The 15640-nt window shown below is 38.6% G+C and overlaps 1 protein-coding gene across 1 annotated transcript in view; it reads right to left on the bottom strand.

The window, feature by feature from the left end:
• The window catches only part of epha6 (eph receptor A6), a 184092-nt gene that overhangs the window by 96197 nt on the left and 72255 nt on the right, over positions 1–15640 (bottom strand). The window contains exon 3 of the mRNA XM_036139516.1: positions 12995–13330. Coding sequence (XP_035995409.1) covers positions 12995–13330 — 336 coding nt within the window. The remainder of the gene's footprint in view (positions 1–12994; positions 13331–15640) is intronic.

The following is a 15640-nucleotide window of genomic DNA, read 5'->3' as shown; positions in this document are numbered from 1 at the left end:
TTATTCCCCCTTGTATCTCCCGCCACAGGAGGCATAAAGAGTGGGAGCGAATGTGTGAGTGTGCGAGCGGGAGAAAGAGTGATGATGAAGATGACCCTGGCATTGGCGTACACAGCATTTGAGAGGCGCGTGCGTACTTGCGACACCCATGACACCGAGACTCAAGACTTTTCCCCAGCACATCTTCAAATATCCACAACGTCGGGTAATTGGGGCCCCCCGCTGCCGATCTCTGGGCTCGGGTGCCAAGGGCGCGCGTTCCCCACAGAGAGGCGGATAAATCAACTGTTAATAAGCCAGCAAGCATGAAGCTTCTATTTACGACTGCTCTCTCCACAAGGCCAGTGTCAGCAATCCAACTGCGGTCTAACACACCCACATAGTAGAAAACACGTGCATTGCTATAAGATGGAGGACCCCAAAGGACACCCCCCCACACACATACACATACACTAACTGTATGTCCAGGGAGGAAAAATAAATGGTTAGCAGTTTGATGTATTCAGCGTTTTTATCAGTTGCTGCTTTTTCCTATTAACCCATATTGAAGTCAGGTTCTCAGCTTAATCTAGCATTATGACGCGCGCGCGCACAGATATCATCTGTGGCAGGAAACGCTGCTATCCAAACCTCAGCGCGGCAGCGTTTTGGATAGCAGTATTGATTCATCCGCGGAAAGTCACCTTCCTCCTCACCCCATCACAGCGAAACACCTCAGGGGCCCCCGGTCATTTCACTCAGCCAATTTGTATAGCTGTTATTATTAGTGTTTCTCTGGCATAGAGCTTTGGTCTTGGGGCACGGGTACACCGCTTTATGATGGCGAGCCTAATAAACATCATTGTGATTTTCCCAGGCTAGTAATTAGGTGTGTGGCTAATTTGTCATAGTTAGTTAAAGTGTGGCATGGTGCCAGAAGAAGGCTGCCTCGGATGGGGACGCTGCTAAATACTATCCATTTAATGCTACTGCTGTGGAATAACAGTTGTTTTGGTTTGAGGGCGGGGGATTTCCTTGAGGGTAGAATCTGACTTTGTCGACGGTGTGCGACATCGTGTATTAAAAAATAATTATTAGCGTGAAAAAAAAGAACATAGTTGGAAAAAAAACATCTTTACAGTACATTGAAAACCCGTTTATGAGCTTTCTTTCCCATTTTTGTACATCACAACCACAAACTTCAGAGTAGGCTACTTAGGTTTTATTTGTGAAAGAGTCACACAAAGTTGGTGGAGTTGGGAAAATATATATATTTTTTGGTTTAAAAATGTTTTTGAAATGTGTGCTGTTTTAACAGAATAAAATTATTTGATGGTTTATGGTTGCTGTCTGGCTAGAAGGTGGAACATCACCTAGACCTCCACTCTTTTGCAGCTTCCAACAGGTTTTTCTCCAAATATCCATCTAACTCTGCATATTCACAATAACTCTGGCCATCATCTTCGTCATGGCTGAAGAAATACATCCCGACATCATAATGCTGCCACCACGCATTTCATGGAGATGATGTGCTCAGGTTGAAGGGCAATGCAGAAATTTTTGCATCAACAATTTTACATTGTCAACTAATCATTGCAGCCCTACTGATATGTTCCTTGGTGTTCATGATAGAGTACTGTCAAAAAAATTATCTTTAACAAATCTCTGATGCCTTTACAAAACAGCTGGTAGACTGTTTACTAATTAGAGTAATTAGACTTCTGAAGCAAATGGTTTTCACTCAGTTGTATTTTGTGGTTTAAGATATAATTGGCGCTCAACTGTTTCACGTCGGATGCTTTACTGTCATTCTTTACATATAGAGCATGCAATTGAGCAAAAATGTTTTGTGCAAATTCCTAGTGCAATACACAAAGTGACACAGTGCAACATCAATTAGAGCAAAAAGATGGTTCAAGCAGTAAGAGTCCATGTATAACAGGGGTGTCAAACTCATTTCTATATGGGGCCACTTTGGCATCATGAAGTCATGAAAAGGGCCGGTTGCACGTGTATAGACGATACTTTTCATTTCATAATTTCAATTCAGTTCAGATAGAAGAGTAAAAAATGCACAGTAACATAAAAGTAGCAATCTTAGGCCCAGTTTATACAGTTTATCTGCAAAAAAAGTTGATATTGTGGTGAGTTACACTTACAGGAGGCACAGTTTTAGCCACTTTATACACTTTAAAAGGATATATGCCTCTACTTTATGACATGATATGCTTTTTTTTTTTTTTTTGGCTCTTGAGGGCCGGATAACTTACCTTGACGGGCCGGATTCGGCCCGCGGGCCTTGAGTTTGACACCTGTGATGTATAAGAATGAGCCGGCGCACAAGTGGATTAGCTTCCAGCAGCACAAGAAAGGGCTAGAATGGGTACATTGAAGTTGTCCAGTCAGTCTATAGTGCGAGTGCACAGAGAGGTGTGCATTAGCGTGGGGAGGATGAAGGCAACAGGTTGCTCGTGTGTGTGTGTGTGTGTGTTAAAGGCTCTGACAGCCTGAGGGAAGAAGCTGTTACAGAACCTAGCAGCTCTGGTCTTAAAGCTCTGGAGCTTCCTGCCTGATAGCAGGTCAACCAGACTATAAGAGGGCAAGGAGGGGTCCTTGGATAATGTAGAAGCTCTGCACAACGCAGTGTGTGAGAAAAAGAGCCTGACGGGAGGGGAGAGCACACCCTGTGATCTTTCCAGCTGTTCTCACAACAGGTTAAAGGATCTTTTGATTGTGAGCACTGCAGTTACCAAAGCGCACTGTGATGTCCTATGTTAAGACACTCTCCGTCACTCCCCTGTAAAAGGTGGTGAAGATTGGAGTTTGGGAGTCCCAAAAATAGATGTCGGTGCAGAGGAACTTGGTGTTTCTGAATCTCTCTACCTCTGAGCCGTTGATGAGGAGAGGTTGGTGATCGGCAAAATTAACCATCTCCTTGGTTTTGTCCACATTCAGGCAATGGTTGTTGTTGTGTCTGTCACTGATGAACCCAACGACAGTTGTGTCTTCTGAAAATTTGATGTTGAGGTTGGACTTTGCAGTACAGTGATTGGTGAGCAGTATTAACAGCAGGGGGCTGAGCACACAACCCTGGGAGGTACATGTGCTCAGCCGGATGGTTTCTGATGTTCTCTGACAGGAAGTCCAGAATCCAGTTACAGGTGGGGGTGCAGGCCCAGCAGCGGGAGTTTTGCGACCAGCTGCATGTAAATTGCATTAAATTCTGAGCTGAAGTCGACAAACAACATTCTAATGTTGGTGTCTTTATTGTTCATATGTGACATGCAGCAAGCAGTGTGTGTGAGATGGCGTCAGCTGTGGAGTGATTTGAGCAGTATACAAATTGCTGGGGGGTGAGTCTAGTGAGTAGTTTGTAGTGAATAGTTTTGCTAGCTGCTGTGCGTCTTCAGGAAATTCAACTGTGATCGTTTTTTTTCACAGAAACAAAGCTGATTGACTTCACCCTTTTGCATGAAACATCAGCATAATACACTGCTGAATTAAATCCACTCAAAAGACTTTCTCTCAACAACTTCAACTCTATGAAATATAAAAAAAATGTTGTATGTGTTTTGACAACAAAACCAATGTAGAAGAAAAATATTACTCAAACCAAACAAAGCTGAGGACACAAGAAGTAAATCATTTCAGTCTTTTAAAAGCAGGTATTGCAAAAACAGCAATAAATCTACAGTTAACGGCATAACCAAAAATGTAACCTTTTTGCTTTATTTTTATGCCAACAATATGATTTATTTTAATCATATTTATTCTGCCACTAAGCTATTGACTGAAGTATCTGTCTTGAATAAAATGTCAGCATATTTTCCTAAAAATAAATAAATAAATGTTTCAGCCAGGAAAAAGCCCCAATCATAATCAGACTTTGACACAACCGCATGGCTTACTGGAAATGATTATGGTACATGGATTATGGAACATTTTGACTGACAGTTATGGAGAAAGTGTGTCTGGTTTTGTGGTAACACTGATGTTAGAAAAATTTATATATTTTATATTATAAAAAAATTTATAAAATAATCGAGGGTGTAACAGGATATTGTTTTGTCCCAAACTTTCATTCTGGGGACGTCAGTTTTGGTTGTAGCAATCAAATGGTCTATATCTTCGTCACAGGCGATGGGCAGTTCATTCAACATTAAACATGCGTTTCAAATTACTTTTTGTTAAGTTCAATTAAACAAAAGGCTTTTCGTTAACCAAACCTTGCTGTTACAAAAGTGTATTTATGGAACAGACAATAAAAGTACAACATAAATGGGCACATTTTACACAAAACTGCTTTCCCTACAGAAATAATCACTCTTTTCTACAACGGCAACAAGCAGGTGCACAGTCCTTATTCAGAAATTATATATAAACAGAAAATCAGTTAGTCTGAATGTACATCATATCAATGACCAATGGAGACTCAGAGTTGTCGTCCATTTATTATTATTGAGGTGAGCTGCTCAATATTGCAATATTGATTTTAGGCAATATCGCTCAGACCTAACACAGGATCAGCCATGCAGAGTAAAATGTCTAGAAATACTAGAAAAGTGCAGATACGGTAAGCATAGATGTCAAAATAAGAAGTAATTATCACATCTTTACGCTCATAAAATGTGTTTGACTTGAATTTTCAGCAATCAAAATCTATTTTGGGTTTGATTTAAGGGTTATGTTTTGTGGAGGCCTAATTTTAATGTTTCAGTGATGAGGGTTCTGGAGTGTGTATGTATCTTTGCGACGTGTTGGTTCCCATGTGACGTCATGCTGGTCTCTAATTGGTTACTGAAAGATTCTCCTTGGGGCGCAGTGAACTGTGCTCGTGGCCAATCAGCACTTTTTGTGTCATTCTTCTTCCAATCAGATAAATTCATCATATCTGTCAATCAAAGTGACACCCCTGGGTGCTTAGATGCACAGGAACGGATGTCACTCAAACATACAAATGCAAATGGAAGAGTCAGACAACAGCAACAAAAAGACAAGAGAGAATGATGCAGCGTAATTTTTTTTAGTAATGTCTTTACAAAATAATATTTTCATGAGGCTTTCATTGGAGGGAACAAAGTGGATAAAGCAACTGAACCTACCAGACCTAAAAATCCGGCAGCCGGCAGGTGACCGTGGACGGATTAATGTTTAATAGAGTTTACTGTTGTGCGGTAATTTCCGACCTCTAGTGCGACCCCCCCAAAAAATTTAATCACCAGCCACCACTAGATATAATGTCCCATTTTACAAACTGATGTTTGCACAAATCCCATTTATCAAAGGAAGCCTGCGAGTAAGACTGCCTCGATTCATCACAGGGGTCACACAAATCCTAGCTTTGAGGAACTCACTTTCCTTTCTTTTACAGAAGATTTAGAGCAATAAAAATACATTCCAGTACCTGTAAGCAGCTTCTGCATACATGCAATTTCAGTTCTCTGTATCCCCTTTGCATGCAGGGAATAAATATTTCCCATACAGGAAGCCTGCCCTAACAAAACAAAAAAAGGATTATTTAATTTTTTTCTATTTTTTATGCATGTGCAGTTGACCGGCAGATATTCCTAACAGTGTGGTTAATATCGTTATTATTATTTATTTCTAGATGTGAGACATTATTAATTTCTGTATTACCTATCATTTTGCAAGCGTTTATGCCCAAATAATTTTTTTCTATTGTAATTTGGGAGAAATCCTCAAATTTTGAACTTATACTTTTGTTTGACACATGGCCTTTTGGGCAGTGGTTAGTTCAAACTATATATATATATATATATATATATATATATATATATATATATATATAAAAATTCTGGCACTAGTGGCCTTTATTTTGATAGTTGGCTGATGGGTTTAGAGAGCAAGAGGGAATATATTTAGCAGAGGTAAAGAGTCCGGGACTTGAACCTGAACCGTAGAGGGCCGAGGCCTCAGAATATGGGCTGTGTTTTTTAGCCCTGCATCCCCTACATAAACCGTTTTTAACTTTAATAACTCTTCCTAGTTACCACTAGAAGGATTTTGTGATGGATGTGGACTAGTTTTTCTGTTTATATAGAACCACAACCCTAAAACCAAGGCGTGTACCGAATGATGACCTATATGTACCATTGCAACCCTACATAGATCTACAAATTAGCATTCAAACTCGAGTCAGTAAGCAGCACTCCCTGCTGGCTTTGCTCACAATGTTCCACATCATTATATGGATCTGAGACTGCTTGTTTTACCCAGTAGCTTTTCCTCTCCAACCTTCATAGTCAAGCCCCTTGTTTCCACACTTTTCTTTTTCCAACTTCTCCCCTTTTTCTTTAACCTCTTTCTTTGCTTTTATTTCTGTATTTGTTCATCCAATTCTATTTATTTGCCACATTTAGATTCATTTAAAACTTATATCCTGCTTAAGGTGGTTGTTACCCTTACATAATCTGCATTATTCCACACAAAAAAACATATTGTAAAATTTGTAAAGACCCCTTAATAAGATGAAAGGTCTGCAATGTATACAAAAAAACATTTTCTGACATAAATAAATCACCGCTAAATATACAGGAATTGTAGAAAAACATAGATGCTAATTTTGAATAAAAGAAACTTAAATTAAAACATGAGGTATGAGTTCTACTCTTTGAAATAAAAGGACTGTCAACATGTGCTTTAGCATGAAAGGGTAAAGGTATCGCAACATGAAATAATACATTTTCCCAGGCCTCAATGACAAAAAGAGCAGCAAAAAGATAAATAAAAAATATAAAAATCTGTTAAGTTTTTTTGTGACATGTAGTATGTAAATATGTGTGTGTGGTCGGACAAAATAAGTAAAATTTTATTGAATAGACAACATTGCCTTCTATTCAATCAATGTGAAAATGTGGTTGAAAAGTCGTAAAGGTTGATAAAGTGGCCTAGCCAAGCCTCACCTTTAAAGTCATTGTTTAGGCTAAATTTGGACAAACTGTATGGGCTGAAAACTTTTGAGGAAATGAAGCAGAACTTTAAACCCTGCCTTACAAAGTAGATCAGATTATTTAGGCTTTGTAGAAGCGAAACCAACAGGCTCAAATGTTTGAACTGAGTGAGGCTGCATAATTTCCTGTTAGAGTATGCCACAATTATTTGATTGGGCAAACCGAGAATAATAATAAAAGCTGAGTATTTTTTTTTCTTTGACATTGACAGTCATCCCATTTACACTCCAGCCTTTAGACCAGGGGTCACCAACATGTGTAGCCCCCCCCATGACCACATGTGTTGACCTCAAGCCTGTTCAAAGAAATAGCACAACCCTCCAGTGAACTGCATTTATAATGCTATTTTATTCAGTTGCTCTTCCTTTTTAATCATACTTGTATTAACATAGATTTAAAAATGACAAAAGCATTAAAACGCATATTTATATTACGCAAAGTTAACGTGAGCTTGGTTGCCCTTGGTATGACACAGTACTGATGAAGTAGCACCCAGCTTCAAAAATGTTAGTGACTCCTGCTCTAGACCATCTTTGTAAAACTATGGAATCTAACCCTCAGATCTAAATTGGTGTTGCAGCTTTTTAAACTATAAAAAATGTAGTCAAATGCCGGGTGAAATTCTTTCCCGGCTCAAATTTCATTGTCCTTACTCTGCCTCCGTCTTCTTTACTCTTGACACTTTGATCACTCACTCATCTTCTCTGATTCTGCTTTTCAGATTTGGTTTTCACACCGTCACATTTGATTCTTTGCAATACTGTGCTGATTTTCATACTTGTAAAAGCCCTCTTCCCTTTTTTTCCAAATCTCATTTTCTCTCCTTCTTGTTGAACCTCATCTTGAGCCCCTCATCTTGCTTAAGTCTCCACAGCCGTCACTTGCCATCTAGTTGATTTTTTCTTTTTCTATTCTTTGTGGCTCTACTGATAATCAGATGTATTTTTGGAAGTATTCATGTGGGATTCAGAAAAGTTCAGTGATTTTTCTTCAAACCACTCAAACTTCTTCAGGCAAAACAAAATGTCACCCCACTAGATTAAAAATCCTCTATTATCCTGCTATTACCCTGCTATTATCCTGACAGTAAATGTGTAAAGTAAGACACCATATCACAGATGCTGGTAATACTGATCTGTATTTTTCTAAAATCTAAGGATGATTCTCTGTTGTCTCGCCAGCAAAGCAAATCATACACTAACTTTACTGGTACAAGGCACTAACCAAAAAGGTCCATATGCATTTTAATGACAGACTCTAATTTATTTATAGCCGGAGTAAAATTATTACAGCAGATTCCTGAAAACACTGAAACTCACATGGCTGTCTGCCTTCTGCTGATGCCAACAATATGCTAATGGTGTATATGAATTTTATGTGCACCTTTCCAAACAAGCCCATCACCGAGCAGTTTAGGTGTTTGTGCCAAAGCATGCATGCATATCACTGTTGCATGCAAATGTTGCTTTTCGTCAGATGGTTTGCATGGTTATCTTTGACTGAAGTGAATGTGCTGACCTTGGGCACACTTTGGCCGGTTTCAACCTTTTTAAAAGCAACAGCAGTTTTCAGACTGCTGACACTGAGGCAAATTGGCATCTCTCAACAAGCCAGAGTGCCAGGAAGACAAAATGGGTGCATCAGAAGTAAGTTGAAATGGGTTTTATTTAAAGGTGCATTGCCACGTTATTTGACTTAAAAAAAGTATGTGTCAGTTTTTATGAAAGATTATCACATTCTGCTGGTGTATTAGTTGTTATTTTAGTGTTTTATGCTTTGTTTTTGCAAATTTCTTCAGTAAATAAAGTCTTTCATGTTTTTTTTATGATTTTAGTACGTACTGTGCATACACAGCAGAGGTTAAAACAAGGAAGCGGCAAACGGCTATTAGCATCTCCCAGCAAAACGATGAAGAAAGGTCCAAGGGCTAGTGAAAAAAGTGCAAAAAATATGACTCCAAGGGGGAAAAGACTGGAATGTCACTGGGAATACAGTCTGAATGTTGCTGTTCACTGAAGCGGACGCTAAACCTACTGAGGCTCAGATCTGACCGCAGAGTTGATTGATGTGAGTAAATGTTCTGATATGAGGCTTTTAAAGTTTTTGGATATCAGTGTCTTTAATTAATTACGGTTGGTCTTCGATCATGCAGAGCTGCCACTTTACTTCGAGGCATTGCAGAGGGTCAGGTTTGGTCTGGCATTATTCACAATAGATCTATGAATTAAGCAAACAGGCATTATGATAGTTCAGCGATACTGCCGGTAGATGTCGCCACGTCTGTTTATATTTGTTAATCGTGCCCGAGAACAAATTATTTTTTGGCTCAAAAAGGACCATCAAAACACTATCAAGATGGAGGTTTGGTGTATATCATCTTATTTCATCATGATCAAACAGTTTTTGGTCTTTCTTTTAATAATCATATTATGTGGCTATATACATTAAAGGGATCTTAATCAAGGGAGCTAAATAAAACTTCTGATTTGTATTTGTGAAAATCATAGAAAAGCAGGTTTCAATTTACCTACACTTTACAAGTAGATGCTACTCTGTGTTGGTCTATCACATACAACCCCATTAAAATGTATTAAAGTTTGTGATTCCAACATGACAGAATGTTAAAACGTGGATTTATACTAAACCCGTTGTAATCATGAGCCTGAAACCTTAGTTTAGAAGAGACAAAACGTCGAGAATTTTTTCAGACATCCCTTGCTCATTTCACCCCACCCTCAAATACAAGAATTGCACCGTAAAATATCCACAAACACTTTAAAATATTTACGCATCATATTTATGTATTCATCAGCACGCAGGCTGGTAAGCACATTGTTCAGTTACACCCAGCACAGCCAGCTGTGTGATCAATACCCCTTTAATGATTCTCATTAAATTTAACAGCACTGATCAAATTCTGCCTTCTGAAAACGTAACAGTGTTAAAAGTACAGCATTAGGCTGTTTATCACTAACGGCGAGCCATAAATCTGCCTCCTCCCCAGAGGATCCTAAATAGCAGCAGCTGGCTATATTAGTGCTCAAATGCGTCTTGTCTACAGCTAAGGGACCAGCTTTGACTATGTTCTAAACAAGGCATGTTAATCAAATAAAAAGTCGGTGTGTAACGCAGAGTCGCATATACTATCTGGAGCTGTCCTCGGAGACGCAGAATAATCCAGTTAATGTGCTGTGGCTCTATGAGAAAATGTATATCTCCCAGATGCTCGCCGCAAGAGTAAGATGCAGGGTGAGAGAAAGGAAGGAGAGAACATAGGAGAGAGGTAAAACAAACATGTCTGGAAACGGGACACATGAGGGGAGAAGAGGAGAAGAAGCAACCAACAGGGAGAAGGGGGGCAAGTGAGTAGTTCCAGGTAAGCTCATGACAAATTACAAGAGTAAGTATGCAATACACCGAACACCGTCTCACAGGAATAAGGGGTGTTGAACTATAAAAATGTAGTGTAAAACAAACAGGCAGATACGACTTCTCTCTGCGTCTCCTTACATGTCTGTCGCACCGTTTCTTATCTTGCCGCGTACATTTGGAGTGGACCTGATGTTCTAGTGAAATATCGGGTCCACTCATGTAAATAAATATGTGTATCACGTATAGTGTGCCTCTGTTACATGAGGTTTAACACTTGCAGTATAAAATAACAAGGACAAGTTACTTTTTTGGTTCAGCGTCGCCATATCGGTATTTTCTTTTTACATACCTAATCCCTTTTGAAAATTGGTTTCAAACAAGGCAAGTCAAGTATAGGTAACTTGTGCGCCCCATGAATTGTTCACCCATTTTTCATTCATGCTAATTATGGTGTTGTGAGCAGAGTTACACCAGCTCTGTTGCTCATTAACTATGAGGCATGCAGGCTAAGTTGCATTTTTCTATTTGTAAAAATATGACATGGACAGTAAAGTTTAATATTTAAATAACTGACATCTTGTCATCAGATCTCAGGGCCTGTAGTTAGTCTAATTAATCTTAACTTTCCAAGAAATGTTTTTGTCATTTATCACACTGGCTTCATGCAGATGAATATGATACTTCTTACGACCATATTCTCTGCTGTTTTCACTACACATATTTTATAACTCTTTTTCTGATTATAGATTTAAGCTGAATAGTCAGTAGTTACTCAGATTTCTGTAGATAACTCATGTGACCCATACCTGGTAAATCTGTCAGGGTAGCCTGCTTTGTTACAACATAAGGTTATATGGGGCAGATGATTTTTGTGATAAAAGTATAGAGTAATGTAATCAAGACAAGCATATTGTGCTCACTGTGTAAAAAGTAAAATAAATAAATAAGGGTTATATAAGTTTCAAATTTGAGTTTAGCTTAAAGGCAGGTTGTGAGTCACTAATCTAACATTTAATCAATTATGTTGCTTTATGAATCTTAAGAGTTTTGTAAAATGCACCTTAGATACATCCTTATTTTAAGTGGATTTTTCCACAGGTGGTGGGGCAGTTTAATATTTTGTTCTGTTATTGCCATTTTGATTGTTTGAAAAACCAATCTGTAGTGTTGAATATTATTAAAACTATGTGTCATACAACATATGGCTATTAATTTAAAATAGGTATATATACACATGATGTTCTAGCTGTGCCTGTAATAAATCTCTTACTACAAAGGTAGCTGACAGCTCCATGTGCTGGTGCTGCACAACGTGCCCTTTTCCCCACTTGAGCACCTGCCTCCCAAAGTGTCTGTGCACGCCACTGGCTACAGGCCAGAGTGAGCGGGACCAAGTCCAAAGCTGTCTTCTAACATCTTAAAAAGTGGAAAGTACCACCCAAAGCAAAGAGGACAGTTTAAAGGTAAAAAATAGCTTTTGCATAAACACGTTTTGAGATCAGAAATGTCGAAGACTGTAAGGGTAAGCTTTGAAAATGGCCTTAAATGGATTAGCTATTAGCTTCATTTAATCTGGATTCATACTAAATGCTACTTCAAGGAAGACATCAACTTCTCGTAGGTTTTAAACCAAACTGCCCTTCACAAATTCTGTATTATCCCTAAAGAAACAACAACAGACTTTAGTCCTTTAGCTGGGAAGTTTTCAATGCTGCTTTTATGAAACAATTTAATAATCCCACCCTGCCACATTAGAAATAAGGTTGATATTCTTTCTTGTCTTTTTTTCACTGAGCCAAGAGAGCATACACAACATTTCTCTGTACTCTGCTTTCCATCAAGTGACTAATGCAAAGTTGTGACGAATCATGTACAAACTGATTGTCATCTTTAGGAATTTACTGATGTTCTGGAGCATTCTTCACACTTTCTGGATTGCTATTCCACTCTCAGACTAAATCGTGTATTATTCCCTTTGTGAACATCTCTGCCAAACCTTTTTCTCTCCTTCAGCTCTTTTACAAGTATCGTGCCCCCAGAAACATTTCTTTAATGTGTTTTTTCTTGGACAGTCCATTTCCTCTCTTTATACGTCACATGCAGTCCCCTCTCCCAATCACAGATGTCAGTCATCCCAAAGTATGCTTTCTTAGATGCAAATGAGATAATTCAAATAGAAGGACAAGTTGAATGACAATTGATATGTGCTGAGTCGACGAATGCACAACATGTCAGCAAACTGTCACACAGACCATTCTAGGAGACACTTAGATACTCAATTAGATGCTCAATAAAGTACAAATTTATGTGGACGAGTCATGAAAATTGATCTGAAACAGCCAAGTCACTTATGTGTAGTATCACTAAACACTAATGGGGAGATAACTAGTTTGTGGTTTAAGAAACATCAAATGTATTCAGAATCAAGCCCCTTTCAGAGCAATTCTGCTAAGAAGGCTAAATATACCAATAAAGCTAAATGAAGAAGTTATAAAGCAGTTGTGTTCAGCCTCTAGCCATAAAAAGCAATCTCACTAAGCTCTTATTTATGCTCAGTTCAATACACAGCAGCCAGGCGGTGATAGGATGGTTATTGAGAGTGGTGTGAGGGCAGCAGAAAAGATTTCTGAAGCTCTGTTGGTGTGAATAAGGGCTTATTTGTGCATACTCACCCCCCTGATCGGTGCTGACGGTGATGGCGGCTACCTGCCGAGGGAAGGAGCTCAAGTCGGACACACCGTTCAGTGACTCAATCTCGAATGTGTAGTTGGCGTGCGACGAGAAGTCCGTGACGGTTACGGTGGCGTTGGTCAGGCCCAAAGGCCGTGGCAGGAAGCGAAGCTCGTCCTCACAGAGCTGGCACTGGTTGGGCGCAGGGCCGCAGCGTTTGCACTGGACGTTGTATGTGAGGTCCCGGCGGCCCCCGGTGTCGCTGGGAGGCGACCACTCCAGCATCAGGCAGGTGTCATTCATGTTAAACATCAGATTGCGCGGGGGAGATGGAGGACCTGCCAGTAAAACCAGAATTTTTTTTTTTATTGAGAAATAAAAAAACAAACGGCAATTCAGACCTGAACCGAACCCAACATTCACATTCCTGACAAGCCTACATAGCAAGGTAAAATTGTATTTAGAATAATAACATTGTGTTGGAACATTTTAGTTTAATGCTTGTATTTAGGACATTCGTGATATCTAGAATGCTTTTACTAAGTAATACACTCCCCTGGCACAGTTCATACACATATAACCTATACTACGCTTTGCTTCACGGTGTGTTCTTAATGACATCTGTTTGTAAATGAACCGTGTCTCACAACTTCTTCACCTTTTCGGTAACACTTTATTTGAAGGGGTGTACATAAGACTGACATTACACCGTCATAAACATGACATAACACCTGTTAGGAACATAAATGACTCTTTATGAATGTTTAGGACTGTTGTCATTAATTGTCATTCGGTAAATGACAATTAAATTATTACACTATTAAAGCAAAGTTGACAAAATATCTTTGTTATGACAAGCCCTTAACTTAACAAAACCCCAAGTCAAGCCCTTAACTTAACCAAATCCCAACTCAAGCCCTAAATTTAACCTAATTCCAAATCAAGCCCTAAATTTAACCTTGTCTTAAACTGGACTCTGTACCACATTTGTCCTGCATTGTTTACATTTCAATTGCTGTACTGTGAAATCACTGTTGCACTATATCCTGTAATTTTATCCTGTAAGTTACTTTATTCTGAAATCTACTGCAATTCACTGAAATGTTCAAACTGTATGCAAACAAAATTTCATTCTGTACGCATTCTGTGCATACAAAATGACAAATAAAGTTGTCTAAGTCTCTGTTAATGTCAAGTTGTCATAACAAAGACATTTTAAACAATGTTTAATAATAATAATAATAATTTACCGAATGACAATTTACCGAATAACAATTAATGACAACAGTCCTAAACATTCATAAAGAGTCATTTATGTTCATAACAGGTGTTATGTCATGTTTATGACAGTGTAATGTCAGTCTTATGTACACTCCTTCAAATAAAGTGTAACAACCTTTTCTCATAATACAAATGGAAAAAACATTTTATGACAAACATTCTTTCTTTAGTAGCATGTGGGTGCAATGAGGTCATATGTATCATAGCATATACCGCATTGCATCAAAATGTATCGGCCGATGCCAGTCATACTGGATGGAAAGTGTTTGTGAACAATCACTTTCAAGTCATGCCAAACATTCTAAGTTTGACTTCTGTCTGAAATTTTCCTAGCCTATTCTAACACGATTATGTTTTAATCAAAATCATCATATAGTAGCTACGCCTGAGTTTAGTGACGCTGTCCTGCCGTAAGGTAAATCTCCACCTCAGTCTCAAGTCTTTGTAGCCGCCAACAGGTTTTCTTTCCAAGATTACACACTGCAAAAAGGGAACTTAAAGTAAGTAAAGTTTTCTTGAAATTAGTATATTTTCCCTGATTTGAACAGCTAAATAACACTATTTGCCAATGGAATGAGTATTTTTATCCCTAAAATAAGATAATTAGATATTCTGCGCTTGAAATAAGACGATGGAGATGAATTGTTCTTATTTTAAGTGCAAAAATCTTATTCCATTGGCAAATAGTCTTATTCACCTGCTCAAATCAATGAAAAATACAAAAAAAATCAAGAAAATTGTACTTAGAGTTCCCTTTTTGCAGTGCACTGTATTTAGTGCAAGGCATCCTATCAACTCTGACCATTTTCACTATCCCCTTTATGAAAAAACAAAACTTCCACACAGCACTGCTGCCATTACCATATTTAAAGATGGTTATTTATTTACGGGGGCATTTGCAGTGTTAGGTTTCTGTAATGCAATTTTGCAAGTAAGCCAAAGGGTTTGATTTTGATATAATACATATGGAGCACTGTCTTCCACATCTTTGATGTGTCACTTATATGGCTTGTTGTAAACAGAAAATAGGACTAATTGTATCTTTTTTCAGCAGTGGCTTTTTTCTTGCCAATCTTAAATCATAAATGCCAGATTTGTAAAGTGCCCAAACGTTGTTGTTTAGTCGATAGATTCTCCCACCTGAGGTGTGGATCTCTGCATCTCTTCCAGAGATAACATGGGCGCTTTGGTTGCTTCTCTTAGGTGCATGGCTTTGTCTTGCTAGGTTTGCACTCCTGCTGTATTCTTTTGATTTTTGATAGATGGATTGAACAAAGCATCATCAAATGTTTAATGGTATCTTGTTTTATAGCCTGACCCTGCTTTAAACTGCCAAGACATATATGCCGTGTTCCTTGGTTTTCATG

Source organism: Fundulus heteroclitus, chromosome 7 (assembly GCF_011125445.2).
Source record: "Fundulus heteroclitus isolate FHET01 chromosome 7, MU-UCD_Fhet_4.1, whole genome shotgun sequence".
Lineage (NCBI taxonomy): Eukaryota > Metazoa > Chordata > Actinopteri > Cyprinodontiformes > Fundulidae > Fundulus > Fundulus heteroclitus.
This window is presented reverse-complemented; position numbering and strand designations above follow the sequence as displayed.